The sequence below is a fragment of the Annulohypoxylon maeteangense genome, assembly GCF_022496945.1.
Source record: "Annulohypoxylon maeteangense strain CBS 123835 unplaced genomic scaffold GGS22scaffold_31, whole genome shotgun sequence".
In the NCBI taxonomy this organism is placed as follows: domain Eukaryota; kingdom Fungi; phylum Ascomycota; class Sordariomycetes; order Xylariales; family Hypoxylaceae; genus Annulohypoxylon; species Annulohypoxylon maeteangense.
In genome coordinates this window covers 37,441-59,144 of record NW_025953278.1, presented here as the reverse complement: position 1 = coordinate 59,144, position 21,704 = coordinate 37,441, and the positions used below count along the sequence as shown (strand labels likewise).

Here is a 21,704-nt window from a genome sequence, read left to right as displayed (position 1 = left end):
ACCGCTCTGCCCCTGTCGACTTTAAAGATTCTAAGTCCTACCAAGGGGTAAAATACAAAACCACGTCCCATAGCAGACTAAACATAAGCTCACTTCAATTCCCCTCTATGTATGTATGTAAGATTGCTAAATTCAACCACCGCTCTATACCCATCAAGCTGACCCCAAAACCAGATGAGCACCCCTCCAAACCATCCATAATATGTACCTCAACATCCCCCATTCCCATCCATGGATATTCACACATCCATACTCCCCGGATCGCGACTCGTAAAGATCTTCCAAATTCTCTTACTAACCGCCGGTCCTACGACTCTATCCGTAAACGCACCGTCTCTATTCGCACACTTCCTACAATTCTCCAACGCCGACGGACCCTCCCTCTCGAGCCCTCGCACCAGCTCGGCCATGGTCCCGTATTTAGCCGCGATGCCGTAGGCGATGGGCGCCGTGACGCGGGTTACCTCCTGCAACATGCGGACATACGTATCCTTAGCGTCCTCACCGGTCCGCACCTGCCCCGCCTCCATGCAGAAGCCGGCGTCGGCGGCAGCGTCTCGCGCCTTCCGATACGGGATCGTGCTGATGTGCTGCGTGAACACGGCGACCCATTCAGCCGTCTCGACCTGCAGGTTCGTATGGTGGATCATGGCACCGTGGACGACTTGCAGCGAAAGTAGCGCATCTTCGATGATATCTTCGTCGATATACTCCTGCTGCGCGGGGTTCCTCCTCCTCCGTTGCTGGCTTGATGCTGGGCCGGCCACATCATTGTTGTCGAGGGCGCGGACGGCGGAGGCGAAGCGCCGGTTTTGGATGTTTTTGTTTTTGCGCATCCAGGGCGTGAGACCCTCTATTAGGTATAGGAGGATGTTGTCGGGATGCGCCGTCTTCATTTTTAGCACGTGAGCTTCGAGGCCTTGGTCCTCGGCGCCGAGCACGAGCTTAACGAATTCGGTGGCTTCGAGGATCACCATGACGTGAGCTTCGGGCATGATGCGCATTGGGATGGGCACCCAGTGGCCGAGGTCGTCGTTGTATTTGGAGGCTACTTTCCGCCGCCATTTTACCACGTTGTCGATGCGGTTCTGCAGATACTCGAACTGAACGTCCATTTTACGGAGTAGTTCTTCGATCTGGGCTTTGATACCGATGTTCAGGGATTCAGGAAGGTCTACTATCATCTCGGGCACGGCTACCTTCCTGTCGGTCTTGAGCTTGTTGACTTCGGCGAGTGCTTTCTCTTTTTGCTTCTCGGCGACCCGCTGCTCCTTTGCCTGTTCTTTCTCGATACGCTTACGTTCCTTCTCGGCTTCGCGAGCTTCTGCCTTCTTTTGCTTCTCGTAGTCTCTTTCCTCGGCAGTTTTCTTTGGCTCCGCTGCTTTTTTCACCGTCGCCCCTTTCGTCGTCCCTTTCATCGCCGTCTTCGGTTTCTTGCGAGGCGGAGAAGGTGTCAGACTGTAGAAGCGTTTGCTAGACTTGGCCCTCGAAAAATCGAGATCACTTAAGGCGGGTAAGTCGTCAGAGTCCGAGTCTATGATATGGCTATTGCTAGTCTTTGCTTCCGGCATGGAACTTGATATCGGATCCCAGGCTCCATTTGGCTTAGACTTCTTGGGTTGATACTTCTTTGGCATATCATCACCATCGTCATCCGAGAGGTCGATGACTACTGGTCCCTTCGCCGACTTTTTTCCCTTCGGAGAATCAAAGGAGACATTGGATTGCTGTCTGGCTGTGGCGCTCTTTAGTGGCTCACGGATATCAAGTTCTCGCAAAGGCGAACTTTTGAATGGATCACTCGTCAAATCTAGGCGGGAAGACTTTGTGTTTGTGGCCTGCTTCTTTGGTGGGCTCCCGAATGGATCCGAGGAATCACACGGCCTACTTGGCGCTTTGCTAGGCGCCAACTTATTGGGAGAGCTACTATGTTCGATTGGATCGTCTATTGAGTTCCAGTTCCAGCGGTTCAACCTATTTGGAGAGTTTGATTTGCGGTTCTTGGAAGTAAACGTGGCAGAGGTTGTCCTCTTTAAGCTGCTATCCTCCCTCTTGTTGATATCTGTCCTAGAATCTGTGATTCGAGATTTGGTTGAATGTTCGCCAAGATCTCCGGTCGTATCAAAGTCATCGGATAAAAACATGAAGTCGCTATCCTGCCGTGTACGATCACTCGCACGTTTTGCGCTAATGAGTGGGTCGTGTGATATTCTACCAGGCGGTCCTTTGTTTACCTTTGAAGATGATCCAATGTTCGCGTGGGTGATGCCATAGTCAAGAGCTCTGGAAGGGGCCTTCTGGGTTGTTCGTGACAAGGCTGCACTAGAGGGGATGATGGGTGGGGAAGGTCCGGCGGCTGGGCTCGAGGATAATAAACTGATTACCTCGGCCGGCATCTTGACATGATTTTTGATAGCAGTCTTAGCAAGTAGCAAGAGGAAATCGTGACATATACCCTGAATCAAGTCAATGGATTTTAGCAAAAGAAAAGGAAGGAAAAAAGTAGAGGCAAGAGGAACGGGTAGTCCAAAAGGAGCGGCGTTTGAAGATAAGGAGATATCACAGTAGTTGATAAATTTTAATAAATTGACAATTTGTTGAAGAATCGCGTCACACAAGCAAAAAGCAAACGCGCAAGTGGCGCGTGGCACGTGACACGAACTCAATATTATTTCAGCTCTTCGCTTTTTGAATTAATTCATATCCGTAAATATCGTTATCGATTTATGCATTATCTAGATCTTCTCTTTTCTTTTCTTTTTCTTTTCTGTGCCATCAATTTCGACTAAACTAAGGCGTGATGATGTATGCATTTTCTACATCATCTTGCAGCAGACTTGGGATCTCGCGCGAAACAACCCAAGGTAACCAAGGTTATGCATGTTTTACTTACGCAGCCAGGCAGCCTACGATAGATCTCAACTTCATATATGACCACTCATATGCATCTCGGTACTTAGATGCAATGCCCGCATTCCACACTCAGTGCCGAATGTTGCATGTACTTACTGTGAACTATGAAACTTCAATATCCACATCAAGAGGAGCAGGAGGAGTTCCAATGTCAACATCAGCGGGGTTTTCTCTAGGATCAAGGAGATTCTAGATTGTTGGTGATGAGACATTGACTCCACATGCGGGAGACCCCTCCGGATTCCTGCTATGTAAGAACCTTGAAGGTTTCCAGCCTTCTTTTCGAAATACCCAGGATATCGAAGATCGGTCGCTCAGTGGATTGACTGGCAGAGTCAGTGGATACCTACCAGTATATTCATTGTTTAATACTAGGTCCTTCGAAACACCCGTGGATACTCTGCTGGATAGGATCGTGATAGTCGTTATGTGCGAGTGAGAAGACATGCAGGAGATGCTTGCGTTTTATGTATGTCAAGCCAACAAGGGCCAACAACTACAAATCGGGTCTAGAAAAGCAGAAAGAGCTGCACATCTTCAACTATTTCTCGAAAGGGGAATGCCTAGGTATATGTATGTACGTGTAATAGACCAGCATCAGAAAGATAAATTTGCCGACTCGTTCTTTTTCATCACTTACCTGCGCATACACATACGTACATACGTGCATAAGTACTATGCACGCTCGGGCGCGGAAGCGGTGCAATTCAGCATCCTCGGGTCTTGGCTGTCCAACATCACCATCGAACCGGCTGCATGCGAGAAGGGTACTTGAAACATGCCGCCAATCATATCCCGCGTACGCCTCGAGCTTTGGGAAACAAATTTGGACAGGCCGTCTTAGCCCTGCGGCAATATCGGCGCAACTAACCCGCCCTGTCCTTTTCAGTACGCTCAGACTTTCTTAACTGCAAGTAGCCTGGCAAGCCTGGTTTTCCGTCGTGATCAGATCATGATCAACGGCGCCCCGGGAAAGGCGCACGGCCGGAGATTTCAAGAGGTGCGCTGTGCAGCGCATGTACGCTACGCTGCACCTACGAAAATCTAGCGGAAATCGTTGTCGATAGTTGAAGAATCCTAAGGGATTCATGACCTGATGACGTCTGAACTTGTAAACTTAACACTAGAAGAGACTCGGTCAAGTTTGCGCGAATTCTCAGATATCTACAGTACTATGTAGTAAGCAGGGGAGTTACTGGGTAATCCTTTGCTTCGGATGGCGAAGCATTCGTAAGTGGGTGCGTCTTCATGCATTGGTGGTGTCGGATCGAGGTTATTCACTGGTTGTGAGCGAGAAGGATTTTCGGCGTCGTCGGCGGAAGGAACTTAGAGGAGGAACATCATCTAAGTCCGACGACGCGGACGAAATCTGGACGGATCTTTCCTTCAAAAGAAGCTTGAATTGCCGGCCGCTCATGTTCGAGTCTTGATTAGGTAGCCCGTCGTCGTGTCGTCGTACTACTCCTTTGACTTCATGGTTGAAAAACTGGTCTATTGACCTTCTATTTTCCAATGTAGCATCATATCGATGTTACTTTCAGGGTGACCTTGTCACGAACTACTGTGGACTTCCCTGCCACCCGAGCGCTCTAGATTCAGAAATCGTAGCCTAAACCTGCTAGTTGATTAGCTCGCTTGTAATTCGTAAGTTAGTGAGATGAAGAATTTGATGTTGACGAATCTTCCGATGTTCTAATGTTGTTCTAAACCGATAAGGTAAGCATATCGTCCAGATCTTACTTCCTAGTGATTCCTAGTGAGCGGTGATACAGATTTCGACGGGCTTCAATATCAATTATTCGAAAACAAAGGCTACATGTGATATGGAGGGGTAATGTGATCTGCGTTGACTTTGAATTCCTAGTGGTTCCTAGTCGAGAAGTCATGGGATGCATGAGTATATGCACCTGGGCAAAGATTAAGGATGTCGTCGCAGAAAATCAAGGTTAACCTTGCCGGGACTGCTTCACATATGCACTTACTCACCATCAGACGAACGTATGGGGGTGGTTCTGCGAATTATCATGATGTATTAAATGGTGATAGAAAGACTACTAGGTAGGTACTCCTTGCAAAACATTAGTCATTATTAACATTCTACGAATAAGCTCGCTCTACGGTCTCTGAAGTTCAATATATTACAGTCCTCATCACATCACGACTTGTTACCTACCTACCTATACAGCATCGAAACAACATCACGTCGGCAGTTGACAGGTACTAGGGTAAACTACTGCAGCCTCGAGTGGTCCCGCCAATTTAACCTTGAGGCTATACTAATATCTTCTGAAGGCTTTCTAGTGTCCAATGACCAATGAAAAGTTAATATCACATACATTTTGCCGTGATGAAGGCTGTGAACCTTCCTGCAGGCATATACAAGCAACACACCTCTCGCGGCGCTCGATCTACTACGAATGTGTCGCATGGCTTTGTACTTTATGTAAGCAGGTACTGTAGATGTGATTGGAACTCAACATCCGGGATATCTCATTCGATCGATGATGAATCAGATAGAGTTACAGATCACTCGAACACAATGACCAATAGCTACCCAACTATGTACAGACAGGTACACATGGTTCGTCGGGTCTCAGGACGGCATTTGCTTGATCTTGGCCCGCGCCTCGAGGGAAACGAACCGAGTTGGCTTGCTCGCTGGACGTCCCCAGCCGTCGGATCGTATTCTGTCAAGCCTTGGCGAGAGCACTGACTACATGATGGAATGTGTTCCTGGAATAAAGTTGAATAAAGTTGAATAAACGCGCAGATTTGAATCATTTGATATATTTATTTGGTATCGCTACCCCGGCACAACCGCCGAAGTGCCCGAGGAGGAAAGACAGGGGGCGAGACAAGCGCCTCAGCGCTCGGTGTCCGTCAATTTAATATCAAAGGACCGCCGGCCACGATGTTCCGGGATGATTTTGAAACACGCGTATTGATTTTTGAATCAAGCCTTTTTTTCTTCTTCTTTTGACTGCACTGTCTAATATCGGAGCAGCCGTTTCAACGGTTTCCACGTGATATCGATGAAATTTCTTCAAATGTATTCTCTAGGTGATGTATGCGATTGTCTTTAATAGTAAGAGAATAGAAATTTGGGGTGCAAGTACAATGTATTGTCGATCTTCAAGAGTTCTAAGGATTTAGGAGCTCGGCTCTTGTTGTTTAGTCATATTCTTATTCTTCCTTTAACCTCGCAAACACATTCGTAAGTCGTCGTCGATTAGATTGAGCCTCCTCGGCAAAAACTCTTCCAGTTTAGGTTGTTGTAGCGTATCAATATTAAATACGGTGATCCATGGTTAGTGGGCTCATTCTTCGCGATCTAGATGATGATCTTCGTCGCTGTCAACTCAATGAAGATAGCGTGTCCGTGGGGGAGGTGTCGGGCATTCGAGTAACATTTGACCTAGCCGTTGGCCGCGTTGCTCATCCAGTAATCGTGCCTGGCGCACCTAGGTAACTTGGCAAATTCCGATGAGGCGGTAGCTGGATTTCCTGTCAACATGGCACGGACTGGGTATCATAGGTATTATATATACCAATACGAATTCTGATATTCCATCGTTTAGGTTCGCGCGTGGGATTGACGAGAAAAAACATAACACTCGGGCACTATCACAGTTCGGATGAGTACCCGGCAATGGCAACGGCAACCCTTAACGATGCTTGCCAAGACTCATATAAGGTAAGTTGGAATTTTGGAAAACTGCTGTGGTTGGATGGGGTTGAAATTGACGATGCAAGAGTAGTATTTGTGCCTGCAGCTGATTTCCCCCTTTGGCATATTTCCCCTTTCCTACGCTCCCCCTAAGCTGTGAAAAAGGAAGCCGTCGCAACGCCGTCGTTCTCCTAAAGTCAGCTTTTGAAATTTCGCATGGACGCATTCGGTCAGGTTGACCCGCTCTTGTGTGTGTACTCCGCTAGAATTATCCAATCCATTAGAGCCAAGATCGCCTTTTTTCGCTATCTGCCAGTCATCTGCAGTAAGCGGGCTCTATCCTTATTTCTGCCTATCACTTGCAATGCTGTGTATGTGTACAGCGTACTGCCAGGTGCTTGACATGACCACAAAAAAAAACACTTGCTTTTGCATTGCATGAGAAATCTGCAAGCACTTATGTTGGTGTTTGTCTCAAAAACGATATTGGAACCCCCCTGTCTGGGATCGTAGGGTGAGCAAACCCTTACTGAAAAAAAGGAGAAAAAAATCAAATAGCGTCTGAAATTCTGCGGTTTTCTTAAGGTGTCATAATGCAGTTGAGAGCAGTAAAGAGAAAATGACATGGATGTCAAATGCGAGTGATCAAGGTTCTCTCTTGATGTGCATGGCGAAAACGTGGAGGGAGGATTGCCCACGAACCTCGGAAATCCTTCCAAGGTGGACCAGTTTCTGTAGGTACTTCGTACTTGACACACGTAAGATATCGAAAAAAAGACGCCTATATTGTAAGCAAACGCCGCTAGATTAGTTCTTTTCAAGTGAAAACATGATGCAATCTGTCTAATACGCTCTTTATATGGCTCGATATGGATGTCGAGCAATAGTCAAGCAAGATCCTGAAATCTTGCTTCCTATCCATTCGTGACACCATTTCTTTCCGTGACATATGGAAATGGGATGACAGCGGGAAGTGCCTAACATCTCATGGATACCGAGCACAGAGTAAACTATGCCCCTGGAGTTTGCAACTTGTGTTAGACCCAAACGAAGTTGTTGGATCTTATTAGCTGCTAGGTCAATATAATTATTGCGCTGCCGATGACTTTCGATTCTGCCAAAAGGTACGAAGTAGCTCCCCAAATATCTACATAATAGAGGCTTGCACTGTTCCATTTAGCTGGGAATGTTCTGAATGTGATGCTCTTTGTAACCTAGAAAGGATGTATTATGATAATGACAATAATATTTATTTATTTTTCTCATGACGATAAAAAAGGGTGATAATTCACCATGCACCCGTATAATCTGAAGTACCTAGTACTCATATGTCGAAACAATACATTCGGAGCAATCCCCAATCTGAGCCAAATTCAATGATGTTTTAGTGGTTCGCTCACTAATGACTCAAGTATACCGGTACATATGGTACATCTGGTACATCTCGTCTGACCCAATTTAGCCTTAACCATTTTGGGCAACCGTGGTGTTCTGATAGGAGAGAGGCAGGAGCGACTAAAAACACTAAAAACCCTTGTACTCCCTTTGCGCGCGACATCCCTGCAACAAGGTTGATGCACCCCCTGCTTATCCCCTGCCTCACAAGGTTTAACCCACAATTATCCCACTGGCTTCGCTGCTTCACTGCTTGAGAAGAAGTGACTATCAATCGACAACCTTTTTCTTAATGGTGCACGTTCCTGGAATAATAAACAGGCACTACCCCAAATCTCATTTCACCCCCTAAAACTTCCAAGTTGATCGCCGTCCTCCCGAAAACGTTGAACACGTTTAACCACGTTTAACCAGTCAACACCAATGCCCTCGCGCGACAAGAATAATGAACTGGGTATCGTGACGACAGTTTCCTGTATTACTTGCGACATATGACGTTGAGTCTAGTCTTATCGTACACGACCTCTCTAGGTTGGAAAGTCGATAGTTGAAGGTTGAAGGTCCAAGATAGTAGGGTGGTCCGGCACGACGGGAATTGTTTTGGTGTTTGGTGTTTTCTTATTCCACATCCACATTCTACATTCTACATTCTAAATTCTACGTTCTACCTTTTACATTCCACCTTCCAGGTTCTACGTCCTCACCCAGGTAACCGTTCTTTTTTTTTCGCAATCGCCTTATCAACCCTAACGGCGTATACTTCTTGTCATTCTTTCCGAGACATTTTACACCAATACTATACACACTTTCCTTTTTTTATTGGTTCAACCTTACATATAACCCGACGTATTTCCAAGGTCGGCGGTACCTACCGACGTCGTCAATATGGCAACGTCACCACCGACATCGCCAGGTTTACCACGCCCCATGAGCGTCATGGTCAAGCCAGCACCCAGAAGTAACAGTCGTCTTAGTATGACGAGCAAGACCGGTGGAGGTGGCGGAAGCAGAGGATCAGACGAAGATGGCGGCCGTACTTCTGTCAAAGTTGGTAAGTACATACTTGATACCTAAACACCTTCCCAAATTCAAGCTCAATGATTATGGATCATGAGACTAACGATTACTTCACAGCCGTTCGTGTTCGACCAGCTCTCAAACCTACTGACCCTGGTTATGAGCTTATACCTCAACGATTCCAACGGTCAATGGTTCAAACTACTTCTAACACAGGTATTGCCATCGATGCGCCTCAAGGAAAGAAGTTGTTTGTTTTTGATCGAGTTTTCGGCGCCGAAGTTACCCAGGAAGGAATCTGGGAATATCTTTCTGAAAGCGTCAATGCTTTTCTTCAAGGTTACAATGTCTCCCTCCTCGCCTATGGTCAATCTGGTGCAGGTAAATCCTACACCATGGGAACATCTGGTCCCTCAGAACAGGGTGACACGGAAGTAATGGGTAAGGAATACTTTAACTTACTTTATAACAAGTTAAACTAGAGTACTAATGAATGCCATCCAATAGGTGTAATCCCACGAGCTGCGATGGCTTTATTCGAGAAGTTGGATGGTCACCCGCGGGGCTCCAATCGCAGTTCCATGTCCCAGCTAAAAACACCAGCTCGCTATTCCATCCAATCACCGACACCCAAGGTTGAAAAGAATTGGACATTGAAGGCGACATACGTCGAGATCTACAACGAGCAACTTCGCGACTTGCTCGTGCCGGATCATCTTCAACCGTCCGAGCGAGGCAATGTGACTATCCGAGAAGATACGAAGGGAAATATCCTTCTTACTGGCTTGCAGCAAGTTGACATCAACTCAGTAGATGACTTGATGAATGCTTTGAACTTCGGTTCGACAATCCGACAAACTGACGCGACAGCTATTAATGCCAAATCTTCACGATCACATGCAGTATTTAGTCTAAATCTTGTACAGCGCAAAAGCAAGGCGCAAACCGCCCAGGGAGCTAACAAGAGATTCTCTGTTCCCTTAGAGGCCATGACGGGAACCGACACTTATGTCACGACTGACAGCAAACTGCACTTCGTCGATTTAGCTGGTAGTGAACGTTTGAAAAATACCGGTGCGCAGGGTGAGCGGGCCCGCGAAGGTATCTCGATCAACGCTGGTCTTGCCGCTTTAGGCAAGGTTATATCCCAACTTTCCTCTAGACAAGCCGGATCTCACGTTTCCTACCGCGATTCGAGATTAACGAGACTCCTTCAGGATTCCCTAGGCGGGAATGCTATAACGTACATGATCGCCTGTGTGACTCCCGCAGAATTTCATCTTAGCGAAACCCTCAATACGGTACAATACGCACAGAGAGCCCGTGCAATTCAAAGCAAGCCCAGGATTCAGCAGGTAGAGGAGGGTGACAAGCAGGCAATTATCGAGCGACTAAAGGCCGAGGTGGCTTTCTTACGCGAACAGATCCGAAGTGCTGAGCGCAGTGGGGGCGAGCGTCGCAATGTCCCAGCAACCGAGAGGTCCGAGCGACAGAATGAGCGGGAAACCGAATTACAAAACTCTCTCTTGGATGCTCAGGAAAGTTATAATACCCTGAGTCAACGTCATGCGAAACTTATTGCCGAGATGGCTAAGGCCCGGAACGACGAAGCCGCTGAGAGCCAATCCATAGAGGACAATTTCGGTGACGTCGCAACCGAAAGATTGAACCGTTCTAATTCGTTCGCTCAGGCCGTTGAACAGGTTGTTTTAGAATATGAAAAGACGATCCAATCGCTCGAGCAGTCACTCACTAGCACACGGGCCACACTCTCAAACACTGAAACAAATCTTCTAGAGAAGGAAACCAAGTGTGCTTATGTTGAGACTCTCAATACCCAACTCCATGCCCGTCTACAGAAAGTAATGGATCGAGAAGCCAACACGGAGAGTTATCTCCATGACCTAGAGAACAAGCTCGATGGCCACACTTCTGGCGAAGAGAAGAATGCCACTATCGTTCTGGAATTACGAAAGGAGATCGCTCGTATTCGAGAGAATGAAGGTGCCGCCGAGGACTACATTTCCACCCTTGAGGAAAGACTTGCCGAATCTGACCAGGACCAAGAGTTGATGCAGCGCGAAATTGATCGTCTTGAACAGGTTATCGAACGCCAACGAAGTCTTGGAAAACTGGACAATCTTCTCCACGAACTAGATCACATCCATCAGGACGGTAAACCATCTGACACCCAATCCGAGCATAGCAATGGCATTGGACACCGCCGTACCTTTTCGGAACGATCGACTAAGAGCCACTCGAGTCGACCAAGTCTAGGTGTCAGAGGCGTGCTTCCCGAAGTGGCCGAAGGTACCGAGGAAGACGTCAGTGAACAAGCTTATAATGAAGGAGAAGCCGGTGATCGTGAGGGTCCTCGGACGCCAGCCGAAGGTGCGGAGGACAACTCGACATCTGTTGATTATCCACCCCAAAGCCCAGCTCAAACCAAGTTCGTCGCTGATAAACTTGAGAACGTATCCGAAGAACTAGTTTCCCTGCGAGTTGAACATGAAGCAACCCTTAACGAGTATGACATGCTTCATGCTAAATATGATGAGGCGTTGCGAGCACTAGCAGAATTACAAGACCAGGTTGACGAGGCGCGACACCCCAACCGCCAACGCGATTCGCTCTTGTCAGTCACTTCCCCTAACCAAACTAGGCCGTCGAGTTTTTTATCGGACGCGAGGTCCAGCGACATCAAAGATGGAACCGTCTTATCACGATCGCTCTCATCGGAATTATCCTCAGCTATGGACTCCCCTACTACTTTGGATACACCAGTGATCGAGACACATAAGCCTACCGAATCTCGTGAAACGCTTGTGACAGGAACTGTTAACAACGATAACGGCGAGAACCTAGCTGTCGAGGTAGAAAGACTGAAGGCATTGGCAGAAGAGAAGCAGGCTGCCGAGAAAGAGCTTGCAGACAAGTACGCTGAACTAGAGGAGAGGCATCTGGAGACTCTGGACATGGTTGAAGAGCTGAAGACCGAAGTTGCGAAGGCGAAGTACGCGGAGCCACCATCTCCAAGGATGGCTACACCAGTGATACGCCGAAAGTCTAGCCAGAATGTCCTAGTTATTGACAGGGCACACCGATCTTTTGCGACGCTCCGAAACCTCGCTGCTGAAAACTTCGAAGAGCAACCTGACATAATGCAGAACTTTGATCTCAATCTCAATGCCGCTATGCACGAGCTACACGCCAGGTCAGAGCGCATTCAAGAGTTGGAAGCCGATGTTGCAACCGCCAGGAAAGAAATGGAAACCAAGATGACCATTATCTCGGGGCTAACGCGAGAACGATCCAGTTTGAAGTCGAGCCCTATAGACATGTCCATGGTTGCCGCATTGAGGGAACAACTGGAAAGAAATGAGAAACAACTACAAGGAATGAAGGAAGCACACGATGCCCGCGAAAAGGAGCTTGTTTCCGAATTGGAAGCTCTACGAACATCTATCAACGCCACTGGTGAGGTCAAGCCGACATCAGTAACGCAGACCGAAGACCGTAGTAATCAAGGTGATGAGCTACGCGCCGCTCAAGAAGAGAAGATTATCTATCTTCAAGCTGAACTCTCGACTTGGCAAGATAAACACCAAGCTGCTCTAGATGCACTCCGGTCTGCCGAAGAACAGATGCAAAAGACCATCAGTGAATTCGAGGCCGAAATTGCCTTTGTTAATGCCAAACTCAATGAGTCCCAAGAACACGCGAGGAGCGACGAGGAATCAAAAGAAGTAGAGAATAGGCACCAAAATATTGTGACGGCACTCCGTGTCGAGATTAATGATCTCAAGACGATTATTGGCGGTAATGTAACTAAAGTTGCTCTACTGGAACAGGCACATGCTCTCGCGAAGGAACAGCTCGAGGAGGCTTCTAAGGCGCGCGATATTGCATCTGCCGAGTCCCGCAGCTACCAAGAACTTGTTGGTCGACTCGAAATTCAGATCGAAGAACACCAGAAAGCGCTTAAGACTCACGAGCTGAGCTTAGTTCAACTGCGCGACGATCACGTGAAGGAACTTAACGCAATCAGCACTGCCTCTAAAGAAGAGTATGATGCTCAAGTCAACGAACTCTTGCGAGAGCACGCCGAAAACATCAAATTGCTAGAAAGCGATGCCGCCGATGCTCGCGACGAACTTATGAAGATCGCTACCCAGGTGGCTTTTGCCTTAGGCCTTGATGTTAGCCTCGAAAAGATCAGCGAACGTATTGATTACCTGATCGCAGATCAGAAAACTTTGACTATTGAGCAACACAAATCGGCCGAGCTTGAAGGTCACCTTGATGAACTTTCAGCTATCAACAACACTATCATGCGCGATCTTGAAGCTGTGAAGTCTTGGTTAAATGACATGCTTTATTCCGACGGCGAGAACTTGAAGAGCCCATACCCCTCTGTAATAGAGCAGCTTACAGCAGTTAAGAAGAGGATGGCTGACCTTGAGAATAAGAGTAAGAAACATTCTCGTCTAGTGGAGGAGTTGGAAGATCAGCTCCAAACCAATTACGATCAAGCTCTACTCACCAACAACCGATTGTCAACGCTCCAGACAGAGCGTAACATGCAATTGGAGGAGGCTACCACAGCCAAAATCAAGGCACAAGCCGAACTGGACACTCTCCGGGATGAGATGGCTGCCCTCCAGGTGAGAATTCCCATTTCATCTATTAGGTCACTTTCAACTAACATTTCTTTAGGCTCATGTTGATGAGGTCACAAACGGTGATACACCGAAGAGAACTGGCTCAACGAGTTCACAGGTCCGTAAGACGGCATCTGTCGTCTCTTTGCCGTCTCCACCCCCCGCCATCCCTCTCCCGCCTCTACCTCCTACTGGTGCGACTTCACCGACACAAGGTGTGCCACCAACGCCAACTGGCGGTCGGCCAACCAGTCATGACCTTGCTTTAGCCCAGATCCGAGAAGATCAGGAAGCCAGGATCCAGAGCATTGAGAGGCATCTAAAGGCCGAGAGGCAATTAACTGCCACTTTGGAAGAAGCTCTCACCGATCTAGAGAACCAGTCTAAGAAGAGCAAGGCTGATAGCGAGGCCTGGCGAAAGCGTGCCCAGGAGCTTGAGACCGAAGTCAAAGAGCTCAAGGAACGCCCCCAACAAGACAACCGATGGCGCGATAGCCTTCACCAGATTGAAGAGGAGCGCAAGAAACGGCAAGATGCCGAAAGGGCGAGAACCCATCTTGAGGAGCGTATGAACGCAATTAATAACAAGAAGAAGAAGAAGGGTAGCCTCAACTGCTTTTAGTCGCGGAGTTGGTGTGGTATGCTTTTAGCAGTCTTTCTCATATGTCTTGCTGTTATTATCGCGTACTATGTCCACCCTCCGTTGCCCCGTCATCTTGTTTGCCAGAAGTCCCGCTTTACCGCCTACATGCAGCATATTTGGCAAGGAGTTTAAGGAGTCTCACAGCCTATTTCTGCTCAGCATGTCGAACTCGTTCACATCCCGAGTTTCTTCTGGCGTTTTTACTGGCTAGAAAGCTAGAAATCATACATCTCGCGACCTTTTAACCCTTAATCATTCACCCACCTTCTTCCACCACAGACAAACACGAACGATCTGAACGGGATACGAACGAATCGCAGTTAGGATGTGTTTATGGAATGACTTTGCGCAAGCACTGTCGCTTGCTGGAAACTTTTTTTACCTTCACATAGTCATTTCCCCTCGACGTCGCGGCACACATGGGGCCGGGCGGAGAGGTTTAGCTAGGCGTAGCAGGCTTTTTGTTACCTGAGATACCACTTGAGAAGTTTCTATTCTCTTTTCTTTTCTATGTTGTGTTTTTCCAGTTATGTCATCGGTGATCTGCCATGGGCGTTGGGGAGATGATTGGCTTACCGCCGAATGCCATTTCGATGCTCTTGCACATGGAAGGATAGTAGCTAAAGTTGACGACTTGGAAGTTATTGGGGATGAGACATACCCGGCTTCACCATTGTTCATAGTACCCAACAGATTAAGAATCCTAGATGTCTCTCTAAGTTGATTTAACGTAGTCTAAATCCGGGTAGTAGGTGATGCTATGTATTTAACCATGCTTGAACGATCCATAATTAAGTGAAGGCGCGATTCTTCAATAGTTCAGCTCAGGCACGCAGACAAATAGCTGTGCCCTAAAGGTGACCCCCTGAAAATGATGTTAGCCCCATAGCCGTGGGGCAGCTGATTTAACTAGAATACCCAATATTAAAGTTTCCAAAATATATACTTTTAAATTCGGTATTCCCACGCCTAGATTGCTAATCAACATAGCAAATATAATCCCCGTGCCTTCCAGTATCGGTCTTCAACCCGGACCCAGAAGGAAAGGAGGAGGCGTCCCGGCTCCCGGGAGCGTGGCAGGTTTCTAGAAAAGGAAGGAGAAGTTCTGTGAGGCAAGATTATTGCGGAGAAAGATCCTCTTAGTGCGGGCCGTCTCCGGGAGTACCCGCCGGAACCATTCCTTCGGAAACACGGACTGGTGGAGAAGGCGCAGAATGGGAACGAGAACGAGATAATTATCGGTGAAATCCTTTCTTTGGTCCAAGATCCACTGACACAAATAATCGTCGTTTATCTGAAATTAATGGTCAATATACCTACGTAAGCAGATTTAAGCGGTACAAATTGACTTGGCATAGTACACCGCCCTATTTCCCCAGGCCCAAAAAGAGGTCGGGGAAAAGGGGTAGACAGTCCATCCAGTGCATACACAACTTTGGAGCATGAGAAATCCAACGCGTATCACGATATGAGATGAAGGCAAAGTGAAGATTTGGGTTCGAGCGCTTGATATTACTATACGCTAATATTCAATGTAATTACTGAGAAGAGAAGACAAGCTTGAAAGACAACCCATCACAACTGCATCATTGCACCTCCTACGACCGCGGCCTCCCCATAATTGCACCAAAAGGCGGCCTGGATGTGTTGAATAGCGAGGTAGCTTCTGTCCCATGATTGTCGTTCTTCGCCAGAAGCCTTCCACCATGGTTCTCAGATCATCACCACTTAGATACCGATGGGAGCCTCGCAGAGAACGGCTTGTCCAGCCTGTATAGGTATCTTGTTAGATTATGTATGTGATGGATTTGAGTTATTATTACTTACAACAGGGAGGACACAGCAGCGGGCACGTTGACCAGCAGAAGCGCAGACTGCCTTGAACTGGCTGGGGTTGATGAGCTCAGACGAGGCTAAAGACAATGTTAACAAGTGTTTCGCTGTTCGGTCCTGAAATTTAGGGAATCTTACGAGTTGCGCAGTCAAGGTCGGCAACACCGAGAACATCAGTAGCGCAGCACTGGGCGTTGCTGTACAGACCCGGGTTGCAAGCAAAGTAGGTGCCATCAGGGCCATAGCTAGGGGTGGCGAGGACGGCGGAAGCCATGAAGCTGACGATGAAGGTAGTGAACTGCATTTTGATGGTAGTGTTGGATTTGAGAACCTTGAGGTCTGGTGGATGGTGCAAGAGACAGAAGTGAGGGTTGACTTGGAAGATTGATGCTGTTGTTGTTGGTGATGATGGAAAAGTAAATCTAGATGAGACGGGGAATTACTTAGGTTCTTATACTCGACACTGACCTCTCCCCGACCTGCCTTCTCTCATAATCAGGACATTCCAAGGTAGCCAAGACTCTCCAAGAGGACCCATCCGAGTTCTTGGTTGAGATTGACAACACTAGGGTGCAACGTCGGTCTGTGGGAATAGCTTCCCATGTCAAGCAAAATCCGTATCGAAAGGAGGTGAGAGCAATGCGCCTGTCAGGTCCATCTCCTAGAACCAAGCTTCGCTATAGCGGCACCCATTTTTTGAAGGAGCTTAAAAGCTGAATGCAAGGCCCAAGGATAGTTGAAGATTCGGGACCCGGCTCCGTATACTGAACATAGCAATAGATCGACAACAGCACATGGTTCGAAGAGGTTGTCCCCAAGTAAGCTTTAGGTCTTAATGCCAAGCAGCCAATCAGACTCAAGCACGATGACAACGCAATGTTGCAATTTTCTGGTCTCAACTTCGGTTGTTTAATTTGATAGCCTTTACAGGTGACGTATAAAGCTGTAATTCTCTGTTCCATTTATCCCGCCACTTTAACATACCTCCCTACCTATGTAAGCAGGCCAGGGCTTTAGACAACACAATTACACAGGTTGTACTTTTTAGTCACAACATTACCTACACCGTTTCCCTTTGGTTGTGCTGCTGTATTTCCTATACGAGGATCCGCTATTAAGGATGAACTAACGCACACAACTTATGTTCAAATTACGCGTATCGTCTCCCAACTTCATGTCAAGTCTAAATAGGTAGAGCTCCTTTATCTAGGTATCTATCCAAAATTTCAAATACTTTGAAGCCTTACAGTTAGTTTATATGCATGTCTCTCCCAAGAACCTACATCTCACTTAATTACAACATTACCTACTAGGTATACATGCAACCATCCTTCTATTTTGCTGTACCAAGCACATGTACATATGTATGTATGTCTGCCTAGGGTGGGCACATCCACTCAGACGATAGATGTGCAATCCCCGCAAAAGCCCAGCCCTGTTTGCGTATTATGAATTACAATTCCGTAATGACTGGACGACCATGATCAGCTCTAAATCTTTAAATTGCCTGTACCCTGAGCCTCAACGTTTGATTCGACAACTGCCACAGCTAATGCTCTACTGCCGAATTTGGAACCGTCACACTGCATTATGTCGGTGTTTCGACCTCGGCGGATGTTGAGAGGTCCATTAATAAATAAAGATCTCCACTGATAGATCTAGGTGGAATAGGCGAGATCCACGATCCTGTGCCTGCGCCAGATCTGACAACAGCGGTACTCAGAATTCTAGGCCCGGGTCTATATTGACAATCACACCATTAGCATGCGGACCACAGAAATATTTTTCCTGTCTCCCTCGTAATAAGGAATTAGCTTTCCATGGGAGAATGATGAGATTTATTCAAGATCAATGTTGCTAATTTATGCTTACTATTTTGCCTTTTAACAGACGATTATGCCAATGTTATGTGCCATAATTCATTTCCTACAATGCCTTAGTTTCAGGGGTATTTCTCTTTAAAGACGCGGGGACTTTCCGAGCCAGCGAGCCTCTTTGGGTGGGTCTCTTCCCAAGGAACCTCTTCATCTGAAGTTCCGTTCTCGATTCTATTTAGTGCAGACTGCGTACCGTAAGCCATGCATACCATCCCTGTATTATCGTTCCCATGCTGCGCAATCGATCCAATTGAGGTCAGGCTGAGCAAACTGACCAGGCTCAGCTAAGAAGCTTGTTATGCAACAGCGGTATGGAACGGGACGCTGGAATTATTCCGGGGAAGAAGTCAAATGTGCACGGTAATGCAAGAAGATGTCATCTTAATATCGACCGTATCGCTCGCCTTGGAAAGCTAGAGTGTCCCAACCACTGAGGTTTCATGTTGACAACAGATGATCCTATTCACCTCCAAGACTCTAAGTCACATTGAAGCGAAATGCAAGTTTCCATCTAAATAATCTGGTTTCCTCGGTGAACGATAATCACATTCAATGACACTCACCGGTCCAGCGGTAAAGCTGAAATTCTATGCCGGGACCGTTGGGCTGCGCGGAGTCTGTTGACGCTTCCGCTGAATCCGCCACCTGTATGAGCTGCATTAGTTCCTCAAGCCAAGCTCTAAATTCAGCAACAGACCTTTTGAAGGCTAGCCAACGCAGATCATACGATATCCTAACAATAAGGCTATTCAAATTTTCTAGAACTATTGCTAGTCTCTCTAATATACGAATCTTGACTGCTTAGATTCTCCACACGCTTCCCACATTCATGGTTGAAGATTAACTGGTTCTAGGAGATAAACCTCCCTCTGATGTTGATCTCTGTGTCCATCTTCCAGCTGTCCACGTTCCGCATTTAGTGGGTTGTTACCTCCCGAATGCTTCGGAAATGCAGCCTAGCCAGCCACGTTTCTGACATGAACTTCCGGAGTTTCTTACCCCAGATCATGAAAACTAGAAGAAAGACATTGTTGAGAAGTAAAACACCTCCGAAGGCTCCGGAGATGACGACAGCGTAGCCACTCTCCAACACCCATGCCAACACCTTCAATCCGAGCCCGAAACTAATGGCTTGCTTTCCAATGTTCATGGCAATAAGCATTTCAGACGTGTTAGCGTAGTAGGAATCTACGGCATATGCAAGCGTGAAAGAGAAGTAGAAGTACGCAGACCAATAGTTCATGGCTCCGCCCACAAAAAAGCATATCCAATGTAAGCCTCTTTCGGCAGTGAGACCATATAGGACTATTCCAGCCGGTCCAATCACCATTGCCGGCAGCATGACGCCTAGGCGCATTTCGGCTTCTCGGATGCCGTTGTTGCGTTTGGTAAAGTACGCCGCTAGTCTGTCAGAACTTGATGTAAAAGGGACAGCCAACCCATAGCCCACCACGGCGGCAATAGCGAAAAGTCCAGAATTAGTCTGCGTCTAGGTTAGTAGATGCATAGGCATAACGAGTAATATCACCAGAGAAATGACTTACCACTGCCCAATTATACGGTGGCGAAACTATCAGGATTGGGAACGTGTAAGACAATGCCAATGCCGAAAGACCAATCTACTGCCCGTTAGCCTTCTAAATACAAGAAACCAGACCCCGACGCCGCTCCAAAGCCTGCGTTTTCGAGTCTCGACAGATAGATAGATCAAGAAGACCAAATCATGGGCGGTAACGTAACATACTACAAATTTGTCAGCTTCCAAGAAAAGAGTAGGGTACGGCGGGTGATGTAAAATTAAGGGATGTGTATTTCGTGTTGGGATGCTTCATCACTAACCATTGATTCCGAAAGTGGTAATCACCCACAGGGATTGCGGTACAACTAAACCCTCAGTCAGCCTCGAAATAGACTAAAGACGGGATCTCCTGATTACGCACGGAAGTAAGTGAACGAACGAATCATCGTCGTGAAGAAAGGAACATCGTTGTCAACTCTTCCCCATAGGCTGAGTGTCTGTAAGAGACTTTTACGAGGAGGGACAACTAGGTCGGCTTGTTGAGACCCTTTTTCAATTTCGGAGAGACCCTCCTTCTCGATCTCGTTTGGCGGCGTCGATGGACTTGTGAAGGCCGCCCGATTATAAGACGTCTCCTCGACGAAGAAGAAAGCTAGTATTAGAAGCGCCATCGCGAACGCGAATTCTACGTAAAAGAATAACCTCCAACCATAGCCGGCAGCGAGCATGTATCCAGCTGGAAGTGATCCAAAAGTTCCGAGGCATAAACAGACTATTGGAGGTTAAGACACAAATTGGGTAAGGACTGATCCTTGGCTTCTGCATACCTGTATAGTACCCGATCCTCTTCCCCCTTTCATGCAAGAAGAATATGTCATTTACTAATTGAACTGGCAAGGCCTCGCAAACTAATGCTGAGTTAGTATTGTGGTTCCAGCTGAAGAGTCTAGATATTTCAAGCATGTCTCAAGAGCGAGGAATCGGTTCGCCCGAAAGAAAGTCTTCACCCTCAAGACGGGCCGAAAAGGGGGGAGCTCGAATATGCATACCACAAGAGCCGAATCCATGAACTATCCTCGCGGCAAGAAGCCCGTCATACGTAGTACATCGAGATGCTCCGATTAAACCCGCAGCGAACTATTACACATTAGAACCTCTATCTCGGATAATCAAATCCTGGCGTGTCTTACTGTGACGAGAGAGAATAGCATCACAGGTCGGCGACCATACTTCAAGTACATGGGTACGAAAATCAAGGAGCCTTCCGCGCATTAGCACACACACAGCTTAAATATCAGCACCCTCCCAACTCTTGACGCAACAGCACATACCAAAACCGAACGCTAGATTAGGATAGGAGACCAATTCAGAGGCCTTAGTCCGTGTTATACCGAACTCCTCTGACCAAAGGTCAATGTAAGGAGAGGGACCGATGAGAGAGGAATTAGCCAGGAAAGAGTAAAACGAGCAGATGATCAAGATCATCGTCTTCTTGAAATTGGACCATTGCAATGGATCGTTGGGGTCCTCGGCCGGAACCGGGAATAGGGCTTGTCCATACGCGACATCGTCGCCCTCTTTTCATACATTCATTATATTAGTCCAAGAGCGGGTTGCGATTTGAGACATGCTAGATTCGAAGGGGTCGCTTGAGTGATGTGACGTACCAGCGGCTTTGAGATTCACAGTCCCGGGGATGTCCTCCTCATGCGCGTGACTATGCAAGAGGTGGTGGTCCTTATTCTGGGCGGCAGCTTCTGACGCCATTTTTAACAACCTTATTCAGCTGAACCGAGCGTCTGGGAAGCCAAGAAGAAGGGAGAGAGAGGAAGATGTTAAAAAGACGCAGGGGGCGATGCGGCTGATGTATGGCCAGTAATATATGAATGTAACACGGCTTCCTGTCCTTTGATATTTGTTCGGGAATGCGTCTTCGCGTCTACGCGATCATATCTCACATACATATGTCAAAGATCGCAAATCCCCAGCCAAGGTCGCGGAGGGTTCTCGACCGCTCCCCCATTTCTTAAATCGCGGGGAAATAGCTGATAATCTGGGGTCGTATTGATTTCCCTAATAGGAATGAGCCCAACATCCTAGGATGTTATTAGTAAAGCCGAAGCCGTGCATCCAAGGACTATCGCCATTTTACCCCGTTCCCCAAGCGACGGTCTTCTCG

The 21,704-nt window shown here is 47.4% G+C and overlaps 4 protein-coding genes across 4 annotated transcripts; 1 reads left to right on the top strand and 3 right to left on the bottom strand.

Moving 5' to 3' along the window:
- Positions 1-239: 239 nt before the first annotated feature.
- On the bottom strand, positions 240-2,396 carry GGS22DRAFT_193570 (uncharacterized protein; the record flags this gene model as incomplete). Its single annotated transcript, XM_047965400.1, has 1 exon — positions 240-2,396. The coding sequence occupies one exon, from the start codon at positions 2,394-2,396 to the stop codon at positions 240-242; it is 2,157 nt and encodes a 718-aa protein (XP_047813929.1).
- Positions 2,397-8,330: 5,934 nt separating this feature from the next.
- On the top strand, positions 8,331-15,020 carry GGS22DRAFT_175872 (kinesin-domain-containing protein). Its single transcript, XM_047963326.1, has 4 exons — positions 8,331-9,026; positions 9,110-9,433; positions 9,500-13,656; positions 13,709-15,020. Exons 1-4 carry the CDS (start codon positions 8,861-8,863, stop codon positions 14,273-14,275), a joined length of 5,214 nt encoding a protein of 1,737 aa, XP_047813928.1. The 5' UTR covers positions 8,331-8,860; the 3' UTR covers positions 14,276-15,020.
- Positions 15,021-15,787: 767 nt separating this feature from the next.
- GGS22DRAFT_175870 (hydrophobin precursor) lies at positions 15,788-16,886 on the bottom strand. Its single transcript, XM_047963325.1, has 3 exons — positions 16,268-16,886; positions 16,124-16,209; positions 15,788-16,066 (listed from the first exon to the last, which is right to left on the bottom strand). Exons 1-3 carry the CDS (start codon positions 16,431-16,433, stop codon positions 16,025-16,027), a joined length of 294 nt encoding a protein of 97 aa, XP_047813927.1. The 5' UTR covers positions 16,434-16,886; the 3' UTR covers positions 15,788-16,024.
- Positions 16,887-18,645: 1,759 nt separating this feature from the next.
- On the bottom strand, positions 18,646-20,878 carry GGS22DRAFT_175869 (major facilitator superfamily domain-containing protein). Its single transcript, XM_047963324.1, has 7 exons — positions 20,716-20,878; positions 20,575-20,662; positions 20,353-20,433; positions 19,947-20,297; positions 19,847-19,890; positions 19,551-19,625; positions 18,646-19,489 (listed from the first exon to the last, which is right to left on the bottom strand). Exons 1-7 carry the CDS (start codon positions 20,764-20,766, stop codon positions 18,923-18,925), a joined length of 1,257 nt encoding a protein of 418 aa, XP_047813926.1. The 5' UTR covers positions 20,767-20,878; the 3' UTR covers positions 18,646-18,922.
- Positions 20,879-21,704: the final 826 nt, after the last annotated feature.

What these genes read in the sequence shown, in the direction of transcription:
- GGS22DRAFT_175869 (XM_047963324.1), bottom strand. Translation starts at nt 20,766, where the DNA reads ATGTACTTGAAGTATGGTCGCCGACCTGTGATGCTATTCTCTCTCGTC. An exon ending in TGCTATTCTCTCTCGTCACA is followed by an intron (nt 20,663 to 20,715) that starts GTAAGACACGCC and finishes AATGTGTAATAG; the next exon opens with TTCGCTGCGGGTTTAATCGG. An exon ending in TTACCACTTTCGGAATCAAT is followed by an intron (nt 19,626 to 19,846) that starts GGTTAGTGATGA and finishes AACGGGCAGTAG; the next exon opens with ATTGGTCTTTCGGCATTGGC.
- GGS22DRAFT_175870 (XM_047963325.1), bottom strand. Translation starts at nt 16,433, where the DNA reads ATGCAGTTCACTACCTTCATCGTCAGCTTCATGGCTTCCGCCGTCCTC. An exon ending in CGACCTTGACTGCGCAACTC is followed by an intron (nt 16,210 to 16,267) that starts GTAAGATTCCCT and finishes CATTGTCTTTAG; the next exon opens with CCTCGTCTGAGCTCATCAAC. An exon ending in GCTGCTGTGTCCTCCCTGTT is followed by an intron (nt 16,067 to 16,123) that starts GTAAGTAATAAT and finishes ATACCTATACAG; the next exon opens with GCTGGACAAGCCGTTCTCTG.
- GGS22DRAFT_175872 (XM_047963326.1), top strand. Translation starts at nt 8,861, where the DNA reads ATGGCAACGTCACCACCGACATCGCCAGGTTTACCACGCCCCATGAGC. An exon ending in GGGTGACACGGAAGTAATGG is followed by an intron (nt 9,434 to 9,499) that starts GTAAGGAATACT and finishes GCCATCCAATAG; the next exon opens with GTGTAATCCCACGAGCTGCG. An exon ending in ATGAGATGGCTGCCCTCCAG is followed by an intron (nt 13,657 to 13,708) that starts GTGAGAATTCCC and finishes ACATTTCTTTAG; the next exon opens with GCTCATGTTGATGAGGTCAC.